The following is a 26,563-nucleotide window of genomic DNA, read 5'->3' as shown; positions in this document are numbered from 1 at the left end:
ATCAGGCACCTATGACGTACTAACCACTTTGCTAGGTGCATGAATAAGACAATTAAATAAGGTAGAAGGGGGTCTCTGCCCTCATGGAGTATATTTTCTAGTGGGGGAAACTGGTCAACAAGTAAACCACAAGTAAATACTACAGTTTTTAGGTGTAATTAGCACTAGGAAGGAAGCCAAAGCATTGAACTAGAAAATAATTGTCACTATCTTAAGCCATTGCTATAAGCTTTGGTCTGTTCGCCTTATTTTTGAGAGCACTGGCAAAGAATAAAGTAGCCTCAAGTGGAAAGTTATAGTCTCATTCTGAAAAAGAAAGATTGTCCAGCGTCAAACTGGGCCAAACAATACACCGAAGGAGGAATCTAAATAGCTAAGCTAAGAAAGAAATGCACAGTTGTATAGTCAGAGAAAGGTAAATTAAAACAATAAGATTTCACTTTACCCCAATTAGATGCAAACTTTACAAAGTCCAGTGATGTTGAGTAGACAGAGAAAACAGAAAGACTCGTGCACTGCTGTTATGAGTTGGAAATGACTGACCATCTGTCAGTATTTCACAAAATTCAGGCTATGTGTATCCTGTACCCGACTCCTAGAGTATGTCCCAGTGAAAACCTCTCACAGATTCACAAGGGGGCCCGTGTGAGAGCGCTCACTGCGCGGTGTGTGGTCAGCCGAGTTGGGGGACCCACACTTGAGAAGGAGCAGGTAAAGACCCAGGCCAAGGAATTCCATGCATCAGACTATGAGCAGATGTTCATAATTAAAGAAATTTAAAACACGTTAAAACAACAACACTAATAATATTGTGGAAAGCCTGACCATCCAAAGATATTTACGAAAGACATTAGAAGGAAGAGGAGATGAGGACGAAGAGGGAGGAATGCAGTCAAGTTAAGGAGCAGGAGAAGGAGGATGGAAGCATGTCACGTCTAAAGTTCCAACAGTAGTTCGATTCCCGGCCAGGGCACACAGGAGAAGTGCCCATTTGCTTCTCCACCCCTCCGCCACGCCTTCCTCTCTGTCTCTCTCTTCCCCTCCCGCAGCTGAGGCTCCATTGGAGCAAAGATGGCCCGGGCGCTGGGGATGGCTCTGTGGCCTCTGCCCCAGGCGCTAGAGTGGCTCTGGTTGCAACATGGCGATGCCCAGGATGGGCAGAGCATCGCCCCCTGGTGGGCAGAGCGTCGCCCCATGGTGGGCGTGCCGGGTGGATCCCGGTCCAGCACATGCGGGAGTCTGTCTGACTGTCTCTCCCTGTTTCCAGCTTCAGAAAAATGCAAAAAAAAAAAAAAAAAAAAAATTAAAGTTCCAATAATAAAGACAAATCCTCTGGGGGGACGACTGAGATACACCACTCCTTCTTGACTCTTGAGCTGTCTGCTCAGTTTAAGTAGCTTGAAGGCGTGATGGCGGACTGAACAGCGGAAACAGAGATCAGGTGCTCGGGCACTTCGCCCGTGAAGTCCACGCAAGCTGTGTCTACTTACTGGGAGGAAGTGACTCTGACCTCGGTGTCCGACTTCACAGATAAAGATGAGTTAGCACTGATCAGAAAGGAACTAATTATTCTTAAAGACTTCACTTTAAAAATTACTCGAAAATATTCTTTTTGAAAACTTGGGCATAAATTCAGCTATTTCAACTAAGTTTCACTTTGGTAAATAAAGTACAAAATTACAGGTCCTATAGCACAGGCCTATCTGATTGTCAAAGCATTGCCACCACCTGCTGGTGAAATATTTAAATTGCAGTTTTAGGTGTCTGGAACTAAGATTTCTTGTTCCCAGCATTTTATTACAAAAATTTTCAAGCACACAGAAAAGTTTAAAAAATTGTAAGTATTCATATTCCCACCACCTAAACTCCCCGGATAGTATGCTGATTTATTCATTTTTCCCATCATGTTTCTCCATCTCTCCATTCATTCATTGGTCTTCCTTAAATGCATTTTTTAAATGAGCAATAACTTTTTAAAAGAAGACATAACCATAAAAAGAAAATTTCCATGAAAACAATAAATGGCCCATTTCTCTCTAAAATTTTCACCAGAAAACAAGTCAATTTCCTCCCTGATTCCAGTGTAAAAAGTTTCTAGGAGAGAATATGATCTTAAAACAGGGATCAATTGTTAAAAATATCCAGGTTGGTTGTAATAACTTATGAACTCTAAAGAACTCATTTAGCTTGGAATCAAATCAATCAAATGAATGCAGCAGAAGATAATAACCTCCTGGCCCCTACAGTAAACTTATCACAACCAATAAATGAGCCCTTCCTCTCTTGAGAAAAGAATGGATTTCTAAACCAGCTTCTGAGTAGAACATTTAAAAGCCCCATTTAGATTTGGGGTGTCTATTTGAACATAAACGAATATAATTTTTTATAACAGTGTTTCTCTATTTAAATATGAAAAACACACTACTCTATAAAAAAAGAGCATAAATCATTTCTGAAAGATGTGAAGTGGTGGCATCTCTGAGTGGCATCTAGAAAATTTTAAGTTAACCATTTATTAGGTTCTGCTATGTTGTAGACCTGAAAGTTGTTGTCCTAAGAAAACTTGCATTGCCTGACCAGGCGGTGGCTCAGTGGTCAGACTGGGATGCGGAGGACCCAGGTTCAAGACCCCGAGGTTGCCAGCTCAAGCGCAGGCTCATCTGGTTTGAGCAAAGCTCACCAGCTTGGACCGAAGGTTGCTGGCTCGAGCAAGGGGTTACTCGGTCTGCTGAAGGTCCGCGGTCAAGGCACATATGAGAAAGCAATCAATGAACAACTAAGGTGTCGCGACGAAAAACTGATGATTGATGCTTCTTATCTCTCTCCATTCCTGTCTGTCTGTCCCTCTCTCTGACTCTCTCTCTGTCTCTGTAAAAAAAAAAAAAGAAAGAAAGAAAGAAAACTTGCATTAACAAAAATCATTTATAAAAATAATTGTTTCAATGGGGGACAAAGTGATTAAGGTAGAATTTAAATGTCCCATAAGGAATTGTTTTGTTTTGTTTTGTTTTTGTATGGCTATAAAAGTGACTCTATAATCCCCCAAGAGTTTTGCACAAAGTTTTATCTGATGTTGAAATTCACACTCTTAAACACTATATACCATAGACTATCAGTAATTTTTTGATCAACAAAATTAATCATTTTTTATTTATGTTCTCTTTCCTCCCATCTCATCCATTGCCTCCCTGTTTCCTTGCTGATCCTCTCCGCTCACTGGACTCTGGGGCACTGTACCTGCCCCACATGCTCCTCCTGCTTCTGCCCCATCCGCTCAAGCTCCACAGCCCTGCCTTCCTCCCGGCCCTCCCCAGAAGTGCTCTGCTGCTCTCCGTCTCTCTGCTACCCATTCTGTGTGGACTTGGCAGGTCTGCAGGGCCGGGCAGGTAACGTGAGGGCCTATGGAGCCCCTGTGGGGGAGCCACCGCTCAGCACCGCGTCACCAGCTCTGATATTTCCAAGGAATCAGAATCAGAAATTCGTGGGAGGATCTCCTAATTTTTGAAGGTGGGCAACAACTTTGAAAGTTTTAAAGAGACTGTGAGTCAGGAAGGAAGGGGAAGTCTGCAGGCCAGACTTGGCCTTAGGTTTCCGATCTATGACCTGCATCCATAACCTTTCCCTTCTTGCCTTGACAGTTTTGTTTTGTTTTGTTTGCAGTGGAGAAATATTGGCTATTTTATTATGAATGGCGCCATCCAGGACAATGGGAAGCTAATGCTCAAAAGCCTGAACTCCCCAATGATGCTCAGGTTAGGGTCATATAGGGCAAACTTACAAGACACCCTGCGTTAGGTGTTCAGGGTCATGCTGGGAGCTGAGTGGTCAGAGATGAGGTAAGGGTAAAGAAGCATTTCTTCAGGTCTTGAAGACAGCTCTGAGGTTCTTTCCCTGGGAAAGTAGGCAAGGGTCGTTCCACCTAGGGCTCAGGAACCTACAGACAGCTGACAAAGTCCAAAATCATTTCCTTATTCCGACTGCGAGATGTGCCGGAGATGAGCAGGGCTGGCCAAGATCGCCCTCCGGATCCTCAAGGCAAAACAGTCCAGTAGTTTCTCAGAACTCACAGACCAGGGCCAGGCTGCCCAGCCGGGGCAGAGCTACCATGGACACCAGCTCCTGGCTGGGGCTCACCATTTGTTACAGGTACAAGGTTTATGTGCCCAAGGCTTCAGAAGAAAGGCCAATATTCAATAGATCAGAGTTTGGAGCAAAAAAAGTATTGAGAAAGCCCAAATCCAGAAGATGGAGGTACATGAGGGCATTCCACCAACCGTCCCCTTCTTAATTAATATCTTTATCCACATAAAGATATCTGACCGGCTGTCTCAGTTTTCACACTCCCAGTCGTCACCTCTGGACATTTTCCTCCGACTGTTCAGCTGACATCTCAAACTCAAAATTGAGCTCGTTTTCCTTAGAAAACTACTTCTCCTTCAGACTTCTCCATGTTAATAGAACCCCTTCTCTTCCTCTCATAGACATTCAAAAACTATGGCATTAATATCAACACATTCTCGTTGAAAACCATGAAATGTCAGATTCTGTACTAAACAACACAGGATTGACGGGGCACTGACCTCCAGAAGCTCACAGTCTACCGGAGGAGACACAACAGAAAGAGAACAGCAACACAATGTGATAAATACTCTAGGAGATGTACACTGAGAGGCCTAAGACAGTGTAGAGACAGAATCAATCCACACATCACAGAATTCATTCATTCATCCAACCAATATTCAATGAATTCCTGCCATAGTCTAAACCTTGGAGTTCAAGCCACGCATTAAGTGCTGAAGACACGGTTTGCAAAGGCATAGAAGATTTTTGCTCTCACACAGCTAACTGAGGATAGTAGCAAAAAACAAGGAGGCAAACAAACAAGATAATTTCACTTAGGGACAAAAGTTTCCAGGCTGCAGTGAATAAGTTAGCACTGTATTCCCTGCACAGAGGCACGGCCCAGGGGGTGGAGGGGGTCTGCCCCCGCCAGAAGGAGCCACTTTTTCTCATCACTAAAAGGACACTATGTGCACTCACAGTTGCCCTGAATCTTACAAAGTGAAACCAACTAATGTGGAAACTGTTTAGATAAGATGGCCAGAAACAGTCTCGGTGCTGAGAGAGAGGATACAGCTGATGAGTCTTCAGGACCGAGATCTCATACTGGAGCAACTCTGAGGCAGAAACCAACTGGGGAGTGTGAGAAACAGAACAAAAGGCTGACGGGGGAGGGGGCTAGCAAACAAGCCTGACGCACGTGTGCAAAATACATCACAAATACATCGTATTCTGAAGGGTCTCAGCTTATTTGGAAGGTATCGTGGGGTTGCAGGGTGGGTGTGTGAGTGTTAGAAAATGAGTTAGAAATACAAGATTCCTTCCAGATTGTGGAGGCTTCTAGCCAATGAAGAGCCAGAAGTGGGAAAGGAAGATTGTATGAGCAGAGATTTGTTTTGTTTCGAAGAAAGATAATCCTATTGGTGGCGAGCAGGTCAGTTAGGCCGTTATAACAGGGAGAAAATGGAAAGGATAAAGAGAATAAAGAGGGAAGATGATACAGAAGGATACTGCCAAAGTAAGAACAGGACTTGGCATCTACTTTGATAATGTGGATGAGTTAAAGGAAGGTTGGAGAGGCCACCTGTGATGCCCTCCCTCCCTGGGTCATGCCTTCAGAGCCCAAGGTCCGACCGTGTCTTATGACACTGTCTCCCCACCTCCGTTCCACCCTGAACTCCTAGTGCCCAGGTGCCCTCTCCTTCCTCTGAACTGATGCGGCGCTTCATTTACGCACCCACACTACCCCTCACGTTGTAGCACAGAGCTGTATCTCTTGTGTACCTGTCTTATCTATAAGGTACTTAAAAGCAGGGTCCAAGTGTTATTTATCCCTGCATGACTCAAATGACAACTCCTGCCACATTGTGGTTGAAGAAAAATAGAATCAATGAGTAAAAAGTAGCTACACACTAAGTTATAGGAAGGTGGTGTATAACATGCAATCTTAAAACACACACAAACACAAATTTTTCAATGAATAAATATTCATAAGATGAACTTCATCTTTATATAATCTCACTTATGAATTTGTTTCAGAAAGTTCTTATATTTTAGTAAGGTTTTTTTTGTTTTTGTTTTTAGTGAGAGAGACAAACAGGAAGGGAGAGAGATGAGAAGCATCAACTCTTAGTTGGGGCACTATAGTTGTTTATTGATTGCTTTCTCAGATGTCCCTTGTGTAGGGAACTCCAGCCAAGCCAGTGACCCCTTGCTCAAGCTAGCAACCTTAGGCTTTAAGCCAGCAACTTTTGGGCTCAAGCAGCGACCATGGGGTCATGTCTATGATCCCATGCTCAACCAGTGACCCCGCACTCAAGCTGATGAGCCTGCAGTGAAACCGGCGACCTTGGGGTTTCGAACCTGGGCCCTCAGTGCCCCAGGTCAATGCTCTATTTGCTGCACCACCACCTGATCAAGCATGTGTACATTTTTCTTATACCAAGAACACCTAATAATAAAGCTCAAGAAATGCAACCACCTGCTCCCAAACAATCACAGAAACAAATAGAGTGGTCAGGTAAAGAGACAGATGAACAAGCCAGAATGCCTCCCATGGTCTCGTGCTGGGTTAGACAATGGCATCGACCTCCTTGTGGCCCCCTTGACCCAGAATCAGCCCTGAGCCCTTACTCTCTGCCTTCCTGATGCTGAGGTTCTGTGGAGAAGAAGGAGATTACTTCAGATAAGTTTATCTTGCAAGGTCATCTCTCCTATTAAGAAGAGAAAGGAAAGCTGTTTGTGTCAACATTGACTGACATGACTGATCTCCAATTTTGGTTGGTTACATGGACAGTCTGTAAAGATCCAGCCATTCTTTTTCCTGTTCTGGCATAAAGTTGCAAAAGTACATGTGGAAATGATAGAGTGATCACAGAGCACAAGAGCTCAACATTTTTATGTGCATTTCTAGTTGGCATTTTAGCTTCAGTGAAAAAATGTGTATAAAAAAAGGGATTTCTGATGAAAGTGAAATGAAGTAAAGAATTTAGAGAGACCGTATCTTATCTGATCTCCACCAGTTACAATGGCATATGAAGCCCAGGAAGTCCTAGTGAAGCTCCTAAATACTGGTACCCTTGGATGTAGCAATCAAAGACATCACACTGCCCGTGTGAATGGGTGGGAGGCTAGGAAAGCAAGAGATTCTTGGTACATCTTGCCCATTTAACAATTACCAAAATGCATGGGACAAGAGCCATGTTCCCTTTGTTCTTAATGAGAATGAATATACATGATATTCTATAAAGTACTTATAATGTAGAGGAGGGGCATTCCACAAATTTGAGGATTAAACTAGCAATTGAAGGCCATCCTCAGAAGCCAGCCTAAAAAGGAAGTCAGGCTTCAGAGTATGGAGATGCTCATCTGCTCCTGGTGTTACAGATTCTGTAAATGAGTGTGGCCTTAGTGACGTCTCCGTAGATCATATCACTATAAGGTCCTGTTACAAAGAGAATCGCAACTTTTCCACTCTGCACTCCTGTAGTAGGTTTTACTTATTCATACACTGAATGCTGCCTTGGCATGGTTTGCTCCTCAGGTGACAAATGAACCTGGCTATCTGCAACAAGAATGCCACCCCTACTTCCCCAGGCCTCTGTACTTGTCTTCCTAGGAATGAACATGAGTTGTAGCCTCTTCTGGGGGAAAGGAGGGTGGCCTTTAAAACTCCTGTTGCTAATAATCTCAACTGTCCCCATTCAACTCAACTGGGAATGGGAAGATACTGGCCCAGGGGAGAACGAATTATTTTTCCGAACAGTGAGAGTCATAAGACCCTGGGCAGGCGTTACCTTCAGTGGAAGCACAGAAACATCTTTCCACGTGTTTTAGAAGAGGGCCCACAGCCAGAGTGATGTAGCTGCTGCCGGGCAAATAACCCCAAGAGCCTCCACCTTGGCGGCCTAGTGACACACTCCTGGGGCTGTGTCCTGGGACTGACAACTGTGCCCACACTCTAGTCTCTCACCCCAGGAAGCCTGTGAAAATGTAAGAGAGTGAGTGGGACTTTATTCTACAAATATTTCTAAATATAGTTTACATTTTAGGTAAATATAAGGTATCTAAGTAAATTATTTGAAAACTTCAATACTTTATTATTCAAGATAAATTTCTCATGATATATTTTTCAAGTGAATGGATAGCCCAGGTTTGAGAAATAGAGAGAGAACAAAAATTTTCTTTCATTAAAGATGTGATCCTGGGAAACAGAAGGAAATAACCCAACCTCTGTCTCTCGGCTCTGGCAGCCCAGGGCTAAGCAGGCATCCTGATCCATTATCTATCTAAGTTTTTGTTGTCCAAGAAGCTGTTGGAAGACTATGGAAGGGCCTACAATGAAAATGCACCTCCTACTCTGCAATGCCAATCGTGGCTGGCTCACCACTGCATTGGTAAAATTGGCACCCCCTGGAGACTGGTTAGAAATGCAGAACCTTAGAGGTCACCAGCTTCAGTGAGGGCTCGCCAGCTCGAGTGCAGTGCCACTGGCTTGAGCATGGGATTGCTTCTCATATGCGCCCGGTCAAGGCATGTATGAGAAGCAATCAATGAACAACTAAAGTGATGCGACAAGTTGATGCTTCTCATTTTCTCTCTCTTCCTGCCTCTCTCTCTCTCTCACTAAAAAATAGAAGAAAAATAATAAAAAAAAGAAATGCAGGACTTCAGTGAATCAGAATATGTATTTTAATAAGACCTCCACAGATTCTTATATAATTTGAAACTGAACTGACAAATTACAGAATCGTCTTGCTCAAACATTTCTCCCGATTACTATAAAATCCCCATGTTAATCAGTCTCCCCCCCCACACCAGCATCAAATGTAATAATGCAATGCAAAGCAAATCAGAAGCAGAGTGAATTTGCAAAGCTCGTAAAAGATGCAGGATTTCACCGAATTAACAAACATGATCTTGAAGAACTACTCAAATCATACACACACGGCATCAGCCAGGGAGGAAACGGCAGCCTTAGACGCCTTAACAAGTGATGAGGAGCTGGTCCACAAGGAGGGGGACATTCCTTCAACAGAGAATGATTTGAATGTCAAAGAATGAAGACACACTCTTGGGAAAAATGATGAGACTCATGAATATTTGTAAAAATAACCCACTTTATGACTGTTCTGTGAAAGGCAAACATACAATTTTGTTGAAAAACCACACTGAAAAAAAAATCAACACTTCAGTCTCCCATCATTCTCAGGAGGAGCACCTTGTTTTAATGATGACTTAAATGCTATTATGTAAGATAACTTACTTCCATAAGTGTTCATTCTATTTTTCAAGACAAAGCCTAATTGCAGCATGTTGTCAATATTCCCCCTGATGTTTGGTCCTTGTTTGAGTGCTCTTTTACTAAAGTGGTCTTTCCCAGGGCTGGTTTTCCTCTAATAGTAAGACCTGCTGACCTCGAATGTTTACTGTTGCATTTATTTTTTTTACCCCTATAGGACTTCTTTTCTGGTGCCCATGATTGCCACCAACTTATTCCCCAGCTAGCTAAAGAATACTTCATCCCGTCCTGTTTTCTGGTTGGATGTTTCAGCACATTGTGATGTCACAGAGGGGGGTTCCCTGTGGGGTTATAGCTCCTCAGGCAGGTATCTATTCAGTGGTTACCTTATCGACCATGAGGAAGTTCTCTAGAGTCTCTCCATTTTCACAAGTGACATCGCCAACCTCTCTTACAGCTCCGGGCAGGATTTCTTGCACCTCCTGAGCAATCATTCCTAGACACAAAACATTCCAACAGGTTGAGTCAGGAAAAGATCCTTCTGGAGGAAATCTCCCAGGCCTTCATCAGAATGGAACAGTGACAGCCACAGGCCACACGGGAAGCCTTTGCAAATAGATGCTTATCCCGCCTCAGCTTTTGCTTTGATCTACATGCATTTGAAGCAAAGAAGGAATTTTGAGCCATGAACCTCTATACAATTAAAGTGGGAGTGCCATTTTCTTTACTTCTCCTTGAGATTTTGGGCCAAATGGGGAAAGGGTGCCTTAAAATTTCTGCACAGAGAAGCAAGGATGGGGCATTAGCTTAGATTCATTTTTTTTTTCCTGCAGAAAAACCTTGCCCCCTCATTGGTTGTTCTTTAGGATTCCCAGATTGGCCCTGGCCAGTTGGCTCAGTGGATCGGCCCAGCATGTGGACATCTGGGTTTGATCCCCAGGCAGAGCACCCATGAGAAGCAACCATCTGCTTATCCTCTCCTCCCTCTCCCCTTTCTCTCCCTCTTTCCCTCCTGCAGCCAGTGGCTTGATTGGTTCAAGTGTGGTCCCGGGTGCTGAGGATATCTCGGTTGGTCTGAGCATCTGCCTCAGGCACTGAAGATAGCTCGGTTATTTAAGCATTGGCCCCAGACTGGCTTGCAGGGTAGATCCCACTTAAGGCACATGTGGGAGTCTCTCTATCTCCTCTACTCTCACTTTTTAAAAAAAGATTCCCGGATTGGAGTATAAACTTCACTTTGCCCTTCTCTGACCTAGACCTGCCTACCCCACCATTTGCTCTCTCCAACCCAGGATGGCCCAACACTGCCCCTCACACAGCTTGAGCTACCATCTGCCTCTTGACCCTGATTCCATGAGCAAGAGGACACCAATGAAAAGAAACAATATATCCAAAGCACCACACCAGTATCTTAGGGTGCAGGAATGCGGTAGTGTGTTGAGTAAAGATGACAAATTTCTTTAAGCTCTTCTGTTCTAGTGATTATGGGTTTCATGGAGGATGAGTTAGACCAACAAGATGTTGTCTCACTCTAACACCATAGCACACAACCTCCAGATTAAAATTTTGAAATTATAATTTTAATAGGTGACGATAGAACATTTAAAGGGGAACTTCTGCGCATACCTGTTTGATGGGCTGTGTTTATTCCCATCGCAGACGCAAACTCAGGCTTGTAGTCATATTCAACAATCCTCATCTGGGCTATTCTCCTCAGCTGTTCATTCGTGTCCACCTAATTGAAGAAGAGCAGATTTCACTTGCTTCCATATCTGCTACTCAGATCAATGCCCAGAGTGAACCTGAGAGATTAGGCATGTTGAAAACGGGAGTCTTTGCTCGTTGCTTAAACGATTTTAAGGGAAATTTATACTTTTCTCCTTAGAGAAGCCAAAATTTCAACTTCCATGTTTGTGCCTTCTAGCCACTGATTTGTAAAATGAGCCAGTTTTCCTGTCTAAATTCCAGGACAAAAGCTCGCTCATTCATTGCTGTTACCTTCCTTCCCTCTGAGAGACAAACCCTCCTCCTGCGAACTGGGGTTGCTCACTGCGGACTGAACCAACCGCTGAAGGATTGAGAAGAATCATTTTCAAAGGAACACACAGTACAAACCCCAAACCAACCCAAGTCAACCTTGTATTTATAAGTTGGTAATGCAGAGTTTAGTTCAGGCACAAACTCTGAGGTGTGGATCTGTCTTACATCACTGATTTGCTTTGACTATTCTGCTGAAGAAAATGTCCTTAAGGGGCGAATGCAAGTCTAGGCTGCTCGCCTGCTGGACCCTCGAGACACCGACTTTCCCCTCATGGGGTCACTTCTCCCCCAGGTCACCCTGCCAGTGATGGCTGTTAAAGGCATTTCCAATTGTCACTGCAAATTCCTCAAAAAAATTTCTCAGGGTCCCAGCAAAACGATATCAATAAAAACTATAGAGTGAATTTTTCCTAAAGCTAAATGTGTTTGATTCAAAACATTCCCCTTTCCTTTGAGTTTTGTTAATGAATTGATGGTATAACAATTTGATTTTTTTTTTTTTTTCATTTTTCTGAAGCTGGAAACGGGGAGAGACAGTCAGACAGACTCCCGCATGCGCCCGACCGGGATCCACCCGGCACGCCCACCAGGGGCGAAGCTCTGCCCACCAGGGGGCGATGCTCTGCCCATCCTGGGCGTCGCCATGTCGCGACCAGAGCCACTCCAGCGCCTGAGGTAGAGGCCACAGAGCCATCCCCAGCGCCCGGGCCATCTTTGCTCCAATGGAGCCTTGGCTGCGGGAGGGGAAGAGAGAGACAGAGAGGAAAGCGCGGCGGAGGGGTGGAGAAGCAAATGGGCGCTTCTCCTGTGTGCCCTGGCCGGGAATCAAACCCGGGTCCTCTGCACAATTTGATTTTTTTTAATGACCATATTCAAGAAGTAAAAAGTTGGCAGTCTTATGTGGGTTCCCTTAAATTTTCTTTTAGAACATAACTGGATTAAGAAAACTCCCATCATGACCCTCAGCTCCTCTTAACCCACTCTGTCAGGTGAGCAGAAAAGTTGTTCCAATGTCCTTAAAGGCTCTTGCCCTTCCCTCATTTGGATTGTAAAAGGTTGTGGCTTGGCACTCAACTGGCTAAACAGACAAGCTTTACCTCAGGTATTTATCAGGGAGTATAGCTTTGAGCTCACTGTTGTTTAAATAACTGCTCTGACCAAAAGCTTGGTTCAATGCGTTCATTCATTGTTTAGTTAGTCAACTAAAACCACCTTCAACATACCGCGCACTACACAAAGTGTTGGGATTTTGAAAATGACTGCCTTTTCACCCGAAACTACTGTAATACAAAATAATATTGAATGTAAATTGTAATTGAGAGATAACATTTTATAAATGATTGCCTTTACAAAGTTTATGATCTACACAAGAAGGCACACTCATCAGCTATGAATTATATGACCATGTGATATGTGGGGTGATGCTGGATTTATGAACAGAAGGTCATGGCTGCTCCAAGCAAGTATCTGAAATATTCTTAGGGGAGCATAAAGAGGGCTTCCTTGAGTTAGTGAAGCTTCCTCAGCTTATTTCAGTTTCCAAACATGTTCTCCCTCTTTTACTTCAAGACCTTTGGTCATAGCATTTTCCCTGCCTCAAAAGCAATCCCCCCCCCAATTTAAACATCCCTTCACCGGAGGAGCCATGCTTGACCTCCAAGGCTAGGAAAGGTCCCTTCGCTTATGTGCTAATGGCAACTGTTCTTTTTTTCATAGCCCTAGTCAAGTTGTCACCAGACAGTTGTTTGTGTCACCCTTATTATCTTTCTTCCCTATAGGCTACACTCCCTGAGGACATATGAGGCCATACTTTTCTGTTCATCACCAAATCACCAGTTTCTAGTACAATTCCTTCCAGGTAGGAGGTGCCCAACTAACATTCATTAAACAAATTAATAACGTTAAGATAGGAGTTAGTTGTGGAAAGATGGGGGAGCAGGGGAAGCCAGAAAGAGCAACACTAAGATAGGGGTGAGCCAGCTCCCAAGGCAGCAGATGCCCGGCAGTGACAGCGGCACAGCAGAGGCAGAGCTGGGCATGACTAGATTGTAAAGGTAAGGCCAGAGCAGGACGGCCTCGCAGGCCATACTGGGAAAGAACAGTCATAATCTCATACATCTAACCCTGTGAGCTCCTTCATTCATTCAACAAATATTCAATGAGTAGTTACTATGTAACTACTCATTGGACACTGGAGATTAAATGGGTGTTTCTTATCTGGAGTTCAAATATTTTAAAAAATTTATTTAGCAAGAGGAGGGGAGGCAGAGACAGACTCCTGCATGCACCCCGATTAGGATCCACCTGGCAAGCCCACTAGGGGGTGGTGCTCTGCCCATCTGGGGCCCTTGCTCCATTGCTCAGCAACCAAACTCTTCTTAGTGCCTGAAGTGGAGGCCATGGAGCCATTCTCAGCACCCAGGGCCAACTCACTCCAATTGAGCCATGGCTGCAGGAGGGGGAAAGAGAGAGAGAGAGAGAAAGCAAGAGGAGAAGTGGAGAAGCAGATGGTTGCTTCTCCTGTGTGCCTGACCAAGAATATAACCCAGGAAATCCACATGCCAGGCCAACACTCTACCACTGAGCCAACTGGCCAGGGCCCAGAGTTCAAATTTTAATAAAAGTTCTATTCCTTAGAACAAGGCCCAGTTCATTTCAGGAACTGATGGCACCTAGCAAAGTGTCTGATGTAACAGGTACCCAGAACTTCACTGCAGAAGAGAAGGAATGAAAGAATGGAGGTGGTGAGGTGGCAGAACAATTCCTGACACTAACAGAATTGAGACAAGAGCCAGCCTGGACTGGCCTTGTGTTAGGCAGGCCCCACCCAGTTCCCCCTCCCCGCACCCTTGGGCGCCCTGTGCTTGCTGTGCCTACTATTCATTATCGCTGTGGTTTGTGCATGAGTCCCCATTGGAAACCAAAGTTGAGGCAGTGTCCGTTTCTTTGTTGCAGATGGAAAGCAAAAAAAGATGTGCCCTCACTCAGGCTGTCCAGGCTACATAGAGGAAAAATGACCCCTGGTGTCTAAATTGGGTCCTTGAATACATTTCTTCCCAAAGACATATTGCTAGACGTAGTAATTAGGGTCTCTAGTACTGTTACCATTGTATATCAGACAGGATTTTGCCCAAAGAAAATTTGAGGATAGGGTTGGGGATCTACAGACCTATAACAATGTTTCTCTAAGAAAAATTCTCTTCTGATTTCCGGCTTGTAGACTTTCCAAAGCTAAATATAAACTGCCTGTGTTGCCTGTTCCCCAGGTGTACACTTGTCTAGAGAAAACCCTCGAGGCAAGGGCTGTGCCTTGTTGGAATCCTCCTCCAGAAACTGTACACAGCCCAGCACTTAATGCCACGCCTTCCTCATCCTGTGTGCTGAGCAAGAAGCTACAAACTGAATTATAGTGTCTGATTCTATCTCGCCCACAGCAGTTTTGGAAACTTTTGACCATGAGTGCAAATGGCCATCACTGTCATGCTGCCTCATGCCCAAGGTTTCTATATCATTAACTCAAGAATTGCACCACAGAGAAGACATTCTAGTCCATGGGAGTCCAGTTAGCTCAGGGAAAGAGGTCTCATTACAGGTCGTCTGGCTGCAGCCCACAGCCAGGACATCAGCCTCACCTCAGACTGCTCACCCAGAGCTGAGGAACTTCTGCATTTGGCTTGAGGCCCTGGGGGGAGACAGCATGTTTGACTTTCTCCAGCTCTTCACACTTTTGTCTTTAACTAGCTCACTGCTGGTGTGGTTGGGAGAAAAATATTTTGAGCATTTTATCTTAATTGATTTTTTCCTGGCTTTTATTTTTGGGTCTTTTGCTGCCTGTTTCCTGCCTTCACTGTAGAATTCCACAGATGCATTCAACTTTTGACTTCCTCTTCTTTTTTCTGTATTGACATTGATATTCTTCATGCCCTTTAGGCTTTCAGCCTACCCTTTCCACCCTCACTCTGTTCAGTTTCCATTGTAAGAGCTGCATTTCCTTCTCCAGTCTAAAGTCACACCAGAGAGCACAATGCCCCTGGGTGAATTAAGCTGCTCTTCATAGGTGGTCTCATTTTTCCAGTGCTTCCATTGCACAGGTTGCAAGCCTATCTGCGTTATCCTCTCTGTGTTTTGGATATGCATCCAGATGAGCCCCAGAGATCTCCTCCACCAGGACTCTCTACCCAGAGTGCTTGTGCGCTTAATATCTGCAGAGCGCCCTGCATTGCCTTGAGCGAGGAGACACGGAGCCAAGGCAAGGCAGCAACTGATACTCATTTTCTCTGCCACAGTATTCGGTAACATGTTTGGCCCCTGTGTTTTGCAACAATAGCTCATCCAGGAGCCCGCTCTGGTTACCGTGCAACCTTAAAGAATAAAGGATGCACGCCTCCAGTCCTATGCATGTGATCAGATCAACCACACATCCCTTCCCAGGGCATTTGGAAGAATGGCTCTCTTTTCACAAGTTGGAAAAACCAAGGGAGAGGAGAAGATGAAGTCCACATGTCTGCCAGCACCATCGTCAACATTACCGTCCCTTCTCTCATCTATAAGAAATGGCCAGTAGGACAGACAAGATTTCTTAGAAATGGATATTTTGTAAGTGTGGATAGACCTATTAAGAACAACTATATTAATATGAAATAATTTAATAAATGAATGACATAATTTGCATCATTTACAAGTAAATAATAATGGTATCTATTTTAGCCTTGTACAGCTAAAAAATTGCTTCACATGATTAGAAAGAGCCCATGGGAAAAATGAATATAAGCATTCCCTGTTCACAGAAGAATAAACAGAGACATAGAATGTCTCTGGGCCCCATTTGCTGGGCCAGTGGTTGCCAGAATGAGGACAAAAAACTCCAGCCTTCCTCTAGAGCAGCAGTTGGTTCTCAACCTGTGGGTCGTGACCCCGGCGGGGGTCAAACGACCAAAACACAGGAGTCGCCTAAAGCCATCGGAAATACATTTGCTTCTCCTCACCCCACGCTGCTGCACCCAGGACCGGGCTGCAGGCATTCCACAGTTACAGTCCAGATTAGAGTGACATCTCACTTCATGGAAAAGGCTTCCGAGAAGGGATTTGAGAAGCTCTTGGGAAGTTTGCTGTTTCGGGACAGTATATGCTCTTCAAACCTAGGAGCAGCATTGGGATACGTTAGTAAATAAAGTTCTGGGGACAGCCTGGGGGTAGCAGGAGGGGTGATGGAGGACTTGCCCCGCTTGTCACGTTTCATTTGCATGTAGATAAGACCTGGGAGGGAACTGTATAGCCAATTGCAAGGATAAGTTTGAGTTAGTGTGACCTGAAACATAGTTCCTCTCTCTTTCTCTAAAAGGCAAAGGCACAGTATCTAGGGCTGGGATCTGAAAATGTATGTGAGAACTCTCTGGCCCTGCGCGTTCCCATCGCTCGTCGGTCACAGCTCTTCTAACATGAGCCGCAGCTCCACAATCGGCATGGGAGTCTACAATTACAGCCTCCTTTGGAATCCTCTCGGCAAAGGAGGACATTCCTTGGCTGGTTTAGCAAAACCAGTGCAGATCTGCGCTGGGGAAGGAATGCAGCCTGGAAGAACGGCCAATGATTTACAGATTACGTCTCCTGTGAACCAAAAAAGAATATGGACAGGAGGCTTAAAAACACCATTTTGCCACAGCTTTAAACATGCTTCCAGGAAGCAGCGCAAGTGAGAGGGTGGGCAAGTGATGGAAGCAGGGAATAGGAAACAGATTAAACAGTGGAAGAGCTGGAACCGGGAGTAACCTGGCACCTTAATCCTAACCATAGCACTTGTGACTTTCCACTGATTCAGTACTTATTTCAACGGGGGGAAAAGTATAGAGGACTCAGTGGGGTCAGGCAGAGAGGCACCGTTCCCGTCCTACAGGTGAAGATACTGAGTGTCAGCAAGGCTAAGCGCCCTCTAGGGTCATGTTGCCAGGCTGAGCCCAGAGTGGAGGAGCAGCCTTCTGAATTCCAGGCCTGATTTCTGATTTCCACAAGGTGGCTGCTTCTCCACAAAGGGAGAGAGTCTTGACTCAGCACCTCGGGTGACGGGATTGATCAAGTGAGGGCTGAACAGGAGGAGCTTCTGTGACTGCTCCTTGGAGAAAGACGATGAGTGTGGCAGACAGTGGTCGGTGCCCGGACTCTGGGTGGAAGCGGCTGGAGAGGTCCAGGAGAGGTCCGGGCAGGAACCAGGCTGAGACAGTGTTCAGAAGATGAATAGGGAGATGGACACGTGGAGGTGGGAAGGAAAAGGCCATCTCCGGCAGCTGGCCATGCATGGAAGGAAGGGCCATCGCCTGTGGAAAGTAACCCAGAGACCTGCTGCTTGGGAAGCCAGCGCTACATGTCACTGCCCACTGCTCCTGTCAGGTGAGTCCATGCTGCTGGGTAGGAGCTGCTTTACAGTTCCAGCAGAGATGCCTAACAGCTTCAACACTCCTAACTCTTAAGCAGTCTCACACCACAGGCAACCTGTAGCAACGCCTCATGTGAGATGTGTCAGAGGCCGGAGCGCCCAGCACACCTGGCTCAGGTGTCAGACGAGGCATCCAAGGCCTGCCCCGTGCTCACCTCCTCGATATTCTGTTTTACCCGGCTGTCAGAGGGATGCATAACTGTCCCCATCACTTTCACGTTGCCACAGACAACCAGGGCTTCGTCCGGCGCATCTGTGTTTATTCCCACTCGACCATGACAGACGACAGATTCGGGAACTTGTCCTCGCTGCCATAATGCATCACTGTCATTTTCAAATTGCCCAGGGTTAGAAGCCTGGAAAAAATACATAAATATATTACAATTAAAGTTACAGTAGCAGGAAGAGATGATGGCTTTATTTCTCATAGGAAAGAAAAACATTGTATCTAAGTCTTTCCCCTGAGAATCATGTTAGATGGGATATTCTGATGTATCCATATAACTGTGGCCCCAGGAGAGCCAGGGGGCTCCCTAACGGCTCTGTCCCCCAGCAGCTGGAGCTCGGGTTGCCGTGGTTTGGAACATCCAGTCCCTATTGCATGTATCTGGGATTGATCATGTGTCCATGGTACCGGGAGAAAGATGAAAGAGAATACTTACAATGATTGTCTTTTCAGGGATAATAACAATGATTTTAAAACCAGACATAAAATCAGAAAATATTGCAAGTTTATTAAAGCTCAGGTAAATAAAAAATGCAGGCATTTTAGCTTTTTTATAGTTTCAAAACACTTCCATATTTATGCTTTTATACGCAACTGACTAGCAAATGACAATACAAATATATTTAATACACCTCAACTATTCCCTAAATACAGATACACCAAAGGAAGAGTAATAGTGGCTACATTTGTGTGTGTGCACATCCACACCTTAATTCTATAAGAGATGTACTATTATCGTCATTTTATTGATACTGAGACTCTGAAATGATAAATTTCCCAAAGCTACAAAACAAATAAGTTCTGAAGTGGGAATTATACTTCCTTTGATTATTAAATAATGATATTAACTCTGCCTTTTTCTGCTGTTGTCTAGAAGTAGCCCAGGTTGAATGTGGTCTTCAAAGAAAACCCAAGTGAAACTTTCGACAAAGCTGTGGAGATTTCACTCTTCAATAAAATTCTTTGTTGCCCTGGCCAGGTAGCTCAGTGGACTCAGCACTGTCCTGATAAACCAAGGTTATGAGGCAGGTCTCCCAGGCAGGGCACACACAGGAATCAACCAATGAGGGCATAAATGAGTGGAACAACAAATCGATATTTTGCTCGTGCGCTCTCTCTCTCTCTCTCTCTCTTTCTCCTCTTTTTTCTAAAAAATCAATAAATAAGTCTCTAAAAAATGAAATTTTTTTTTTTTGTATTTTTCTGAAGCTGGAAACAGGGAGAGACAGTCAGACTCCCGCATGCGCCCGACCGGGATCCACCCGGCACGCCCACCAGGGGCGATGCTCTGCCCACCAGGGGGCGATGCTCTGCCCCTCCTGGGCGTCTCTCTGCCACGACCAGAGCCACTCCAGCGCCTGGGGCAGAGGCCAAGGAGCCATCCCAGCGCCCGGGCCATCTTTGCTCCAATGGAACCTCGCTGCGGGAGGGGAAGAGAGAGACAGAGAGGAAGGAGAGGGGGAGGGGTGGAGAAGCAGATGAGCGCCTCTCCTGTGTGCCCTGGCCGGGAATCGAACCCGGGACTTCTGCACGCCAGGCCGACGCTCTACCACTGAGCCAACCGGCCAGGGCCTAAAAAATGAAATTTTTTGCTGAAGAAATTTCCACTATATTGCCTTCCCTATTCCCTAGTTTCCTATAGCGGCTGAATATATCTATTTCCAAACACTTTTAAGGATCTCTAAATCCATCAAAATCTCCATAAAAAATTAATTTGCTTTTAAAATTATTATGCTAAGTTAAATAAGCCTGTCAGAGAAAGACAAGTACCATATGATTTCACTCATATGTGGAATCTAATGAACACAATGAGCTAACAAGCAAAACAGAGACAGACTCTTGGAGAGCAGGCTGACAGCTGTCGGGAGTGGCGACTGGCTGATGGGGGTGGGGGGACTGAGCACAATAAAACAGAGAGAGAAAGATTTATGGAAGAAGTAAAAAAGTTTCTTCTTATATTATCCTTTATTAATTATTATTTTCCCATTCAAGCAACTGTAAACCGACTTTTGCTCCATCTTATATAATTCTTCACTCTGTTTTTATCAGATTCATACTGTGGACATGTTCCCCATTTAAAAAAAATTTTTTTTCAAACACGTTTTAACGGTACATAATGTTGTACAATTTATTTTAAAAAATAAAGAATTATGACCTATCTTTCTAAATCTGATTTTTGTATGTGTAAGGCAGGTTGTCAGAAACTCAGACAAAACAGCAGGGATCCTGATCATCTAAAAAGTCAGCACAAATGCAAAGTTTTTGCCTTTCTGGTGGTATATGCGAGATGCTGCATTCTTAGCACCTGCACATGCGCAGACTGTATCTCTGAAGAACACTCAGTAAACCAGCAACAACGATTTTCTCAAGGATGGGGACTGGGAGAGGTAGAGACTGGAGTGGAAGGGAGGTTTACTGTTCCCTCTGTACTCTCAGTATGATTTAAATGTTTTTACCATCTGTATGTGTTACCAATTTTAAAATAATAAAAGAAACCACAAGGTGTACTTCTTAGTGTGGGTTCAGTTAAAGAACTTTTAGATGTCTTCAACTTCCTGTTTCATTCCCACCGTCTGAACCCTGAGCTGCTTGAATAACTCAACCATCAACACCTGATAGACAACAGCAATGAAAGAATATAAAGTAACCACGTTGAACATTATTTTGTGTGAATTCACTTGAACAAAGAGCTTTTCTGCACAATCCCTAGAGCCCTCTTGGCTGTGAATGGCATATTGGCTTTGACTCAAATCCTTTTATACAAGCAATCAACTAAATCCAAAGGTATGCCATCTAAAATGTTGATGTATTTTGCTCCACTCTGAACATAATGAGCCAGCCACTTCAAGGAAACAAAATAGGATGGTGATGAATTTTTTTTTTCTTAATGAGCTTTGGGATAATTATCATCATGTTGGTAACTGTTACTGGAACAGTTGATATAAGTAGATTTAATTTTTTGGAACTACTACAGCAATCTCACTTGGCTTTCATCGGCTGAAAACTCAAATCCCTAAACTATATTCAAATCATTTTGGGAAGGGCCAGAGATAAAAGTTTTCTAAATGTGTAACCCCAAGGAGGGGTTCTCATCCCTAATGGAAAATGTTATAAAATCTGTGAAATTGTTTTCTTTCTCTGGTATCCAGAATCTTAATGTGTCAAAACAAACTGTAGTGGAATCACAGAAAAACTTTCTGGAATTATGAAGTTGTATTCACATGTGGCCCAATAATAGATGATTGATATCAAATACCAAAATGAATTAAATTTTCTAAAGTACTGCTCTTATTTATCCCACAGCTTCATATCGTTAGGGAAGACCTGAACATTTTAGTCTATGTGTGACACAGACTCGCTGTGTGACCTTGGGGCAGTCAGTTGACCTCTCTGTACCAGTTTTCTCCTCTGAGGAAGAAAGATAATAATGTCTTTTTTACCTATCTCACAGCGTTGTAGGAATTTATTGAAATCATGTATACATAAACACTGCAAAAAATAGGGATGCATAGTCTCAAATTGATTCTCAACACTCTCTCCCATGCACAGCTACCACTCTCCAACCTATAATTGATTAATCTGCTGAACTCAGCCACACACCTGCACAATTGTATCATTGGGGTGGGGGGAGGAGGGAGGGAAAGTCCATGCACAAAGAATGCAATGTAAATGGCACCCCCTGCAGATGCTTGGCACAGGAAACACCAGTTAATACAAATTTGAGGCTTGCTCTGAGTTTGGAATGGAAAGCTGGAATTTCTCTGCTTTTCCATTGTTTGGGCTTCTAAAGCAATAATAGCTAATGAGCATAAAAGGAGAGCTTGAGCTGAAGAAGGCAACTCATAAGAAATCAATTTTTGTACCTATTAAAAGGGCTGTGGAAAAGGGGTCTCAAAATGCTCTCTACTCATGCTACTCAAAGTGTGGTCCGCAGGCCAGCAGGAGTACATCTCCTGGAAGTGTGTGAGAAGGCATATTCTTGGGCATCTCCAGCCTCCTGAATCAAAAACTGTGGAGGTGGGACATCTTGGGAAGACAGACAGAGGTGATCATCTCTCCAGCCTGCAACACAGCAGGTTAAATGATGTGTTTTAGAAGCAACAGGAAACCGAAGGAAAGTTTAGTCATTAACAAGGAGAATCTGAAGGAACTCTGCTGGGGAATGCTCCCAAAACACACATCTGGGAAATAAATCGATTCTTTGAAGCAAACCTTGATTTCCATTAAATTGGTCAATTTACACTATGGGGCCATAGTATAGTTCTGAAGCTGTTTTGATTGACAACCAAGAAGAGCAATTACTGGGTTCTGCTCACCATTCTCTCTCCAAGGAGAATTCTGACAAGCTTGGTTTCCTGAAGCCCTCCTGGAGGCCTGACTCATCTAATTCCAGACCTCATCCAACCACCCTTACATGCATCTCTGCTATTGAGAGAAATGATTCTTAGGCCTCAAAATGGATCTGAATTTGCTTAATGCAATTTGCAGTTTAATGTGCTCAGTTGTTTGTTTGTTTGTTTGTTTGTTTGTTTGTTTTTAGTGAGAGGTGGGGAGATAGTGAGACAGACTCCCACATGCGCCCCCACTGGGATCCACCCAGCAACCCCATCTGGGGCCAATGCTCAAATCAAACGAGGTATTTTTAGTGCAAATGTGCTGGGTATCACAAGGGTTACCCTAACAAAAATGAGAAGAATAGTAATAACAGAAAACCTCCCCCCAAACTAGAATTGATATTTCATTCTAACTCCAAAATGCAGAAGTTAAAATAAATGCAGACTTCTGAATCTATTTGTGTAATGTTTAAACCAACCAAGAGAAAAACAATTTCAGAAATGGTGGTATTGTTTAAATCAATGAGTTTTAGAAATGTGCACATGCACGGACCAGCCAAGCTATTCTCAGTGCCCAGGGCCACACTCAAACCAATCAAGTCACTGGCTACAGGAGGAGAAGAGGGAGAGAAGGGGGAAGGAGAAGGAGAGAAGCAGATGGTCACTTCTCCTGTGTGCCCTAGCCAGGAATCAAACCTGGGATGTCAATACACTGGGCTGATGCTCTATCCACTGAGCTACCAGCCAGGGCCTTGTAATATATTTAATTGTCAAATTTTTCTTCCTACATTCTGGAGCTCAAACTAACAGAGCCAGGCCACGGCCTAACAGGTCATATCTGGCTTTTTTGCAGAATGTAGGCTGGTCTGCCTTCTGCCCAACCTGTGATGCATACACCTGCATGGAGACTGGTAGACTCTCAGGCAGGGAATGTGTTCTGTGCACATTTCTAAAACTCATTGATTTAAACAATACTGCCATTTCTGAAATTGTTTTTCTCTTGGTCGGTTTAAACATTACACAAATAGATTCAGAAGTCTGCATTTATTTAAACTTCTGCATTTTGGAGTTAGAATAAAATATCAATTCTAGTTTGGGGGGAGATTTTCTATTATTACTATTCTTCTCATTTTTGTTAGGGTAACCCTTGTGTTACCCAGCACATTTGTAGAACAGGGCATTTTCTATAACCAAAAATTATGGCTAGAAGAAAGCAATCATATCTGGAGTGCAATCATTATTTTGAGGGGGAGGAAAGTACAATCATTTTTAAAACCAAAATCTCAGTAATGACATAACATTCAAACTATGCCGAGTACATATTTAATGCTTTTTTAGGATTTATACTAAATACAAAGTGCAGAAAATGTTCAGCTTCTCAAAGTCATCACTATGAGTTAAATTATCATATTGCTTTGGCTACGAGGAGGCACCAGGAACAGAGTCAGGGTAACAGCACGCCAGACAGAGGGTTCTCTCTCGGATTGCTGCCACGAGGATCTGCACGGCAGCTGGAAGACAGCTGTACAGGAGTTGCGAGCAGGACACGGAGGAACCCCACCACCAGGTAAATTACTCAAAGTGTGCAGGTGGCGAGCAGCCTGCTAGACTCAGGCAGGAGCTCTACAGCTCAGAGCAGCACTTCTGTGATATCTAATCTCTGCTCCCTCTCAATTTATTCCTTCCTATGAAAAATCAGAAACAATAAACAACCTACATTTCCAGACTTTATTGCAAATCTGATTTGTCATTGCAGCAAAGCAATCCCAGATTACATCAGGTGAGATGTGGAAGACCCCCCTGAGCCATGCTGAAGGAGGGACAGGAACCTCTGTCCTTGGTTCATGACCAATGGGAGAAGGCCTCCCCGCCTTTGCCCAGGTGGGGGTAGGAGGTTGGGGGGTGGGAACCTCACTTGCCACAGGTTAGACCAGCCCCACAAAGCGCAGCAATGGGGGTGGGGGCATGCTGCTGGCAGGCACATAGCTCTGCCTTCACCCCGGGACTTCTGAACAAATCAGAGCTTTACCTCATCTCCATCATTAGCTCACCTCCATTAAAACTGTGAGACGCAGTTTAAGGGTTTCCACTAATAGGTGGCTTATTATTTTTAATTGACTAAAAGAATTACACAGAAGGCCCTTTGTTTCAGAATAGCTCAAGGCAAGCAAGGAAGACTCACTTCCCCGAATGGGCAGATCTTGTCCTCAGAGCTAAGGTTAACAGCCGCCTACGTGGGCATGTCTGTAGTGAACGCTTTGCCCGGTGGAGTTCCCATGTCCACCCCGTGTCACTTCAGAGAGCGTGACAGCCCCCCTCCCAGGGCTGCCAGGCCTGTGGTTACCTGTTTCCTCATGCCCCTGGCATTCTCAGCAGTGGCCAGCCTGGCCTCACACAGCTGCAGGCACAGCTGCCACCAATTTTACGTTCCCATGGCTGCCAAGACTCTGTTCACAGCTGTGACCAATCAGTCATTCAGCAAAACGTGCAGGGTCGTTAGCCTGTGCTAGGCAGGGGCCCAGCTGCCCCTGGGGTTACCCTACTACAGTAACATCATGTTAGGGCAAGGAAGGCCTTCCTGCCCCTCTCCTCACCCTATGGGCTTCAGGATCAGAGAGCACTGGGTTATAACTGGATTCCATCGGTGATAAGCTGTGTGATCACAGATAAGTGTCTTACCCTCTTGAATCTCCCTGTCTTTGGGTATACAAATGTGAAACAATATAAAATGATGTCATATACAGATAATTTAGCCCAGTGCCTAGAACACAGTGTAAAAACCAGGGTTTCTTGACCGCAGTACTATTAACCTTTCAGGAGAATAATTCTTTGCCGTGGGAGTTGTCCTGTGCCTTGCAAGGTGTTGAGCAGCACCCCTGACCTGTACACATCAGAGGACAGCACTCTCCACAACCAGAAATGTTTACAGATATTGCCAAATGACTCTTGGGGGGGATAGAAGTTTTCTTATTTGAGAACCACTGTGTAAAAACTAAAATAATAGTATCTGCTATTACCATCCTCAAGAAAAGCATTTGGGATCCAGAAAAGTCAAAGAACTGAGCTTACCCTTACAATGATCCTTTCGGAGATGTGGGCAGACAACAGATAGAGCTGGTCTTGGTTAGCAGCGTACAGTCCGACCACCAACATGAAGTATCTAATTCAGAAACAGCAGACCAATGCCAATACATCAGGGAATAGAGACACAATCTGTGCAATCAAATACCATCCCACAGTTAACCAATAGTGAATTCACCTATTGCATTTAAAAACTGTTTATTTAAAGACGTCGCTCTCTGCTTTAAGTTGCCCCTCCTGTGAAATGTGAGAGCACTTGATTCACTTGCTATTATTCTGGGTCCACACTTTGCCCAGTTGAGGAGTCGGTGAGCCGTGGAGGCTTCACTGGTTTGACCGCCCAGGAGGGGCCTGGGCTCAGACTGCCTGTGCAGTCGTGACTCAGGCTGCTGCGCTGGTCCCTCAGCACTGCACTGCTCACAAACACACACAACAGGAAGTCACTTTAGGGGTCCTTTTGTCCCGAGTCACCCACGCCACCTGTTCTGGGCCTTAACAGGATTTGTTTAGACACACTGGCCCCTTCCCTCTCAAACTGTTTCTGGTTGGGTACCAGGACCTTCCAAAACCTCTAGTCATGAGTGGGGTCCAAGACCAGGACCCGCCCCTCCACTCACTCCCAATGGCAACTTTCACCAGTTATTTCATTTGCTTCTTCGTGTGTACCACTAAGGAGACATTTTCAAGATCAAACCATTTCTCAAAAGTCAAAATAAAATTTATCCCTATCAGAGAAGCTTTTGCTTTAATAACTGCATAAAAATACTAAATCAACTTACTCCGTGACACTCAACAAATTCTCCAATTCCTACAGAATTTCTTCTCTGTATCTAAATAAATCAATAATAGTATTGATAGTTGTTGTTATAATTATTGGCTACCATCTACTGGGTGCTCTGTATGTCATGAATTGGGCTAAGCAGTTTATATACATTATTTCACTTAGTTCCCCCAAAACAACTCTATTTGAGTAGAATACAGGTTATTGTCCCCATTTTACAAAATAGGAAAAAGAGTCTCAGAGAGTTAAGTTAGATACTAAAGGTCACCCCGCTAGTAAATGGCAGTATGATATATTCAAACATACTTTGTCCAACTCTAAAGCCTATATTCTAAAACCAGTGGCTCTCAAGCTCGAGCATGCACTAGAG

The 26,563-nt window shown here is 44.3% G+C and overlaps 1 protein-coding gene across 1 annotated transcript in view; it reads right to left on the bottom strand.

The window, feature by feature from the left end:
• The window catches only part of MYRFL (myelin regulatory factor like), a 133,307-nt gene that overhangs the window by 32,424 nt on the left and 74,320 nt on the right, over window positions 1-26,563 (bottom strand). Inside the window, exons 10-13 of the mRNA XM_066257651.1 lie at window positions 25,401-25,491; window positions 17,927-18,127; window positions 10,928-11,036; window positions 9,688-9,797 (exon numbers count right to left, since the gene is read on the bottom strand). Coding sequence (XP_066113748.1) covers window positions 9,688-9,797; window positions 10,928-11,036; window positions 17,927-18,127; window positions 25,401-25,491 — 511 coding nt within the window. The remainder of the gene's footprint in view (window positions 1-9,687; window positions 9,798-10,927; window positions 11,037-17,926; window positions 18,128-25,400; window positions 25,492-26,563) is intronic.

Source organism: Saccopteryx bilineata, chromosome 2 (genome assembly GCF_036850765.1).
Source record: "Saccopteryx bilineata isolate mSacBil1 chromosome 2, mSacBil1_pri_phased_curated, whole genome shotgun sequence".
NCBI lineage: Eukaryota > Metazoa > Chordata > Mammalia > Chiroptera > Emballonuridae > Saccopteryx > Saccopteryx bilineata.
This window is presented reverse-complemented; position numbering and strand designations above follow the sequence as displayed.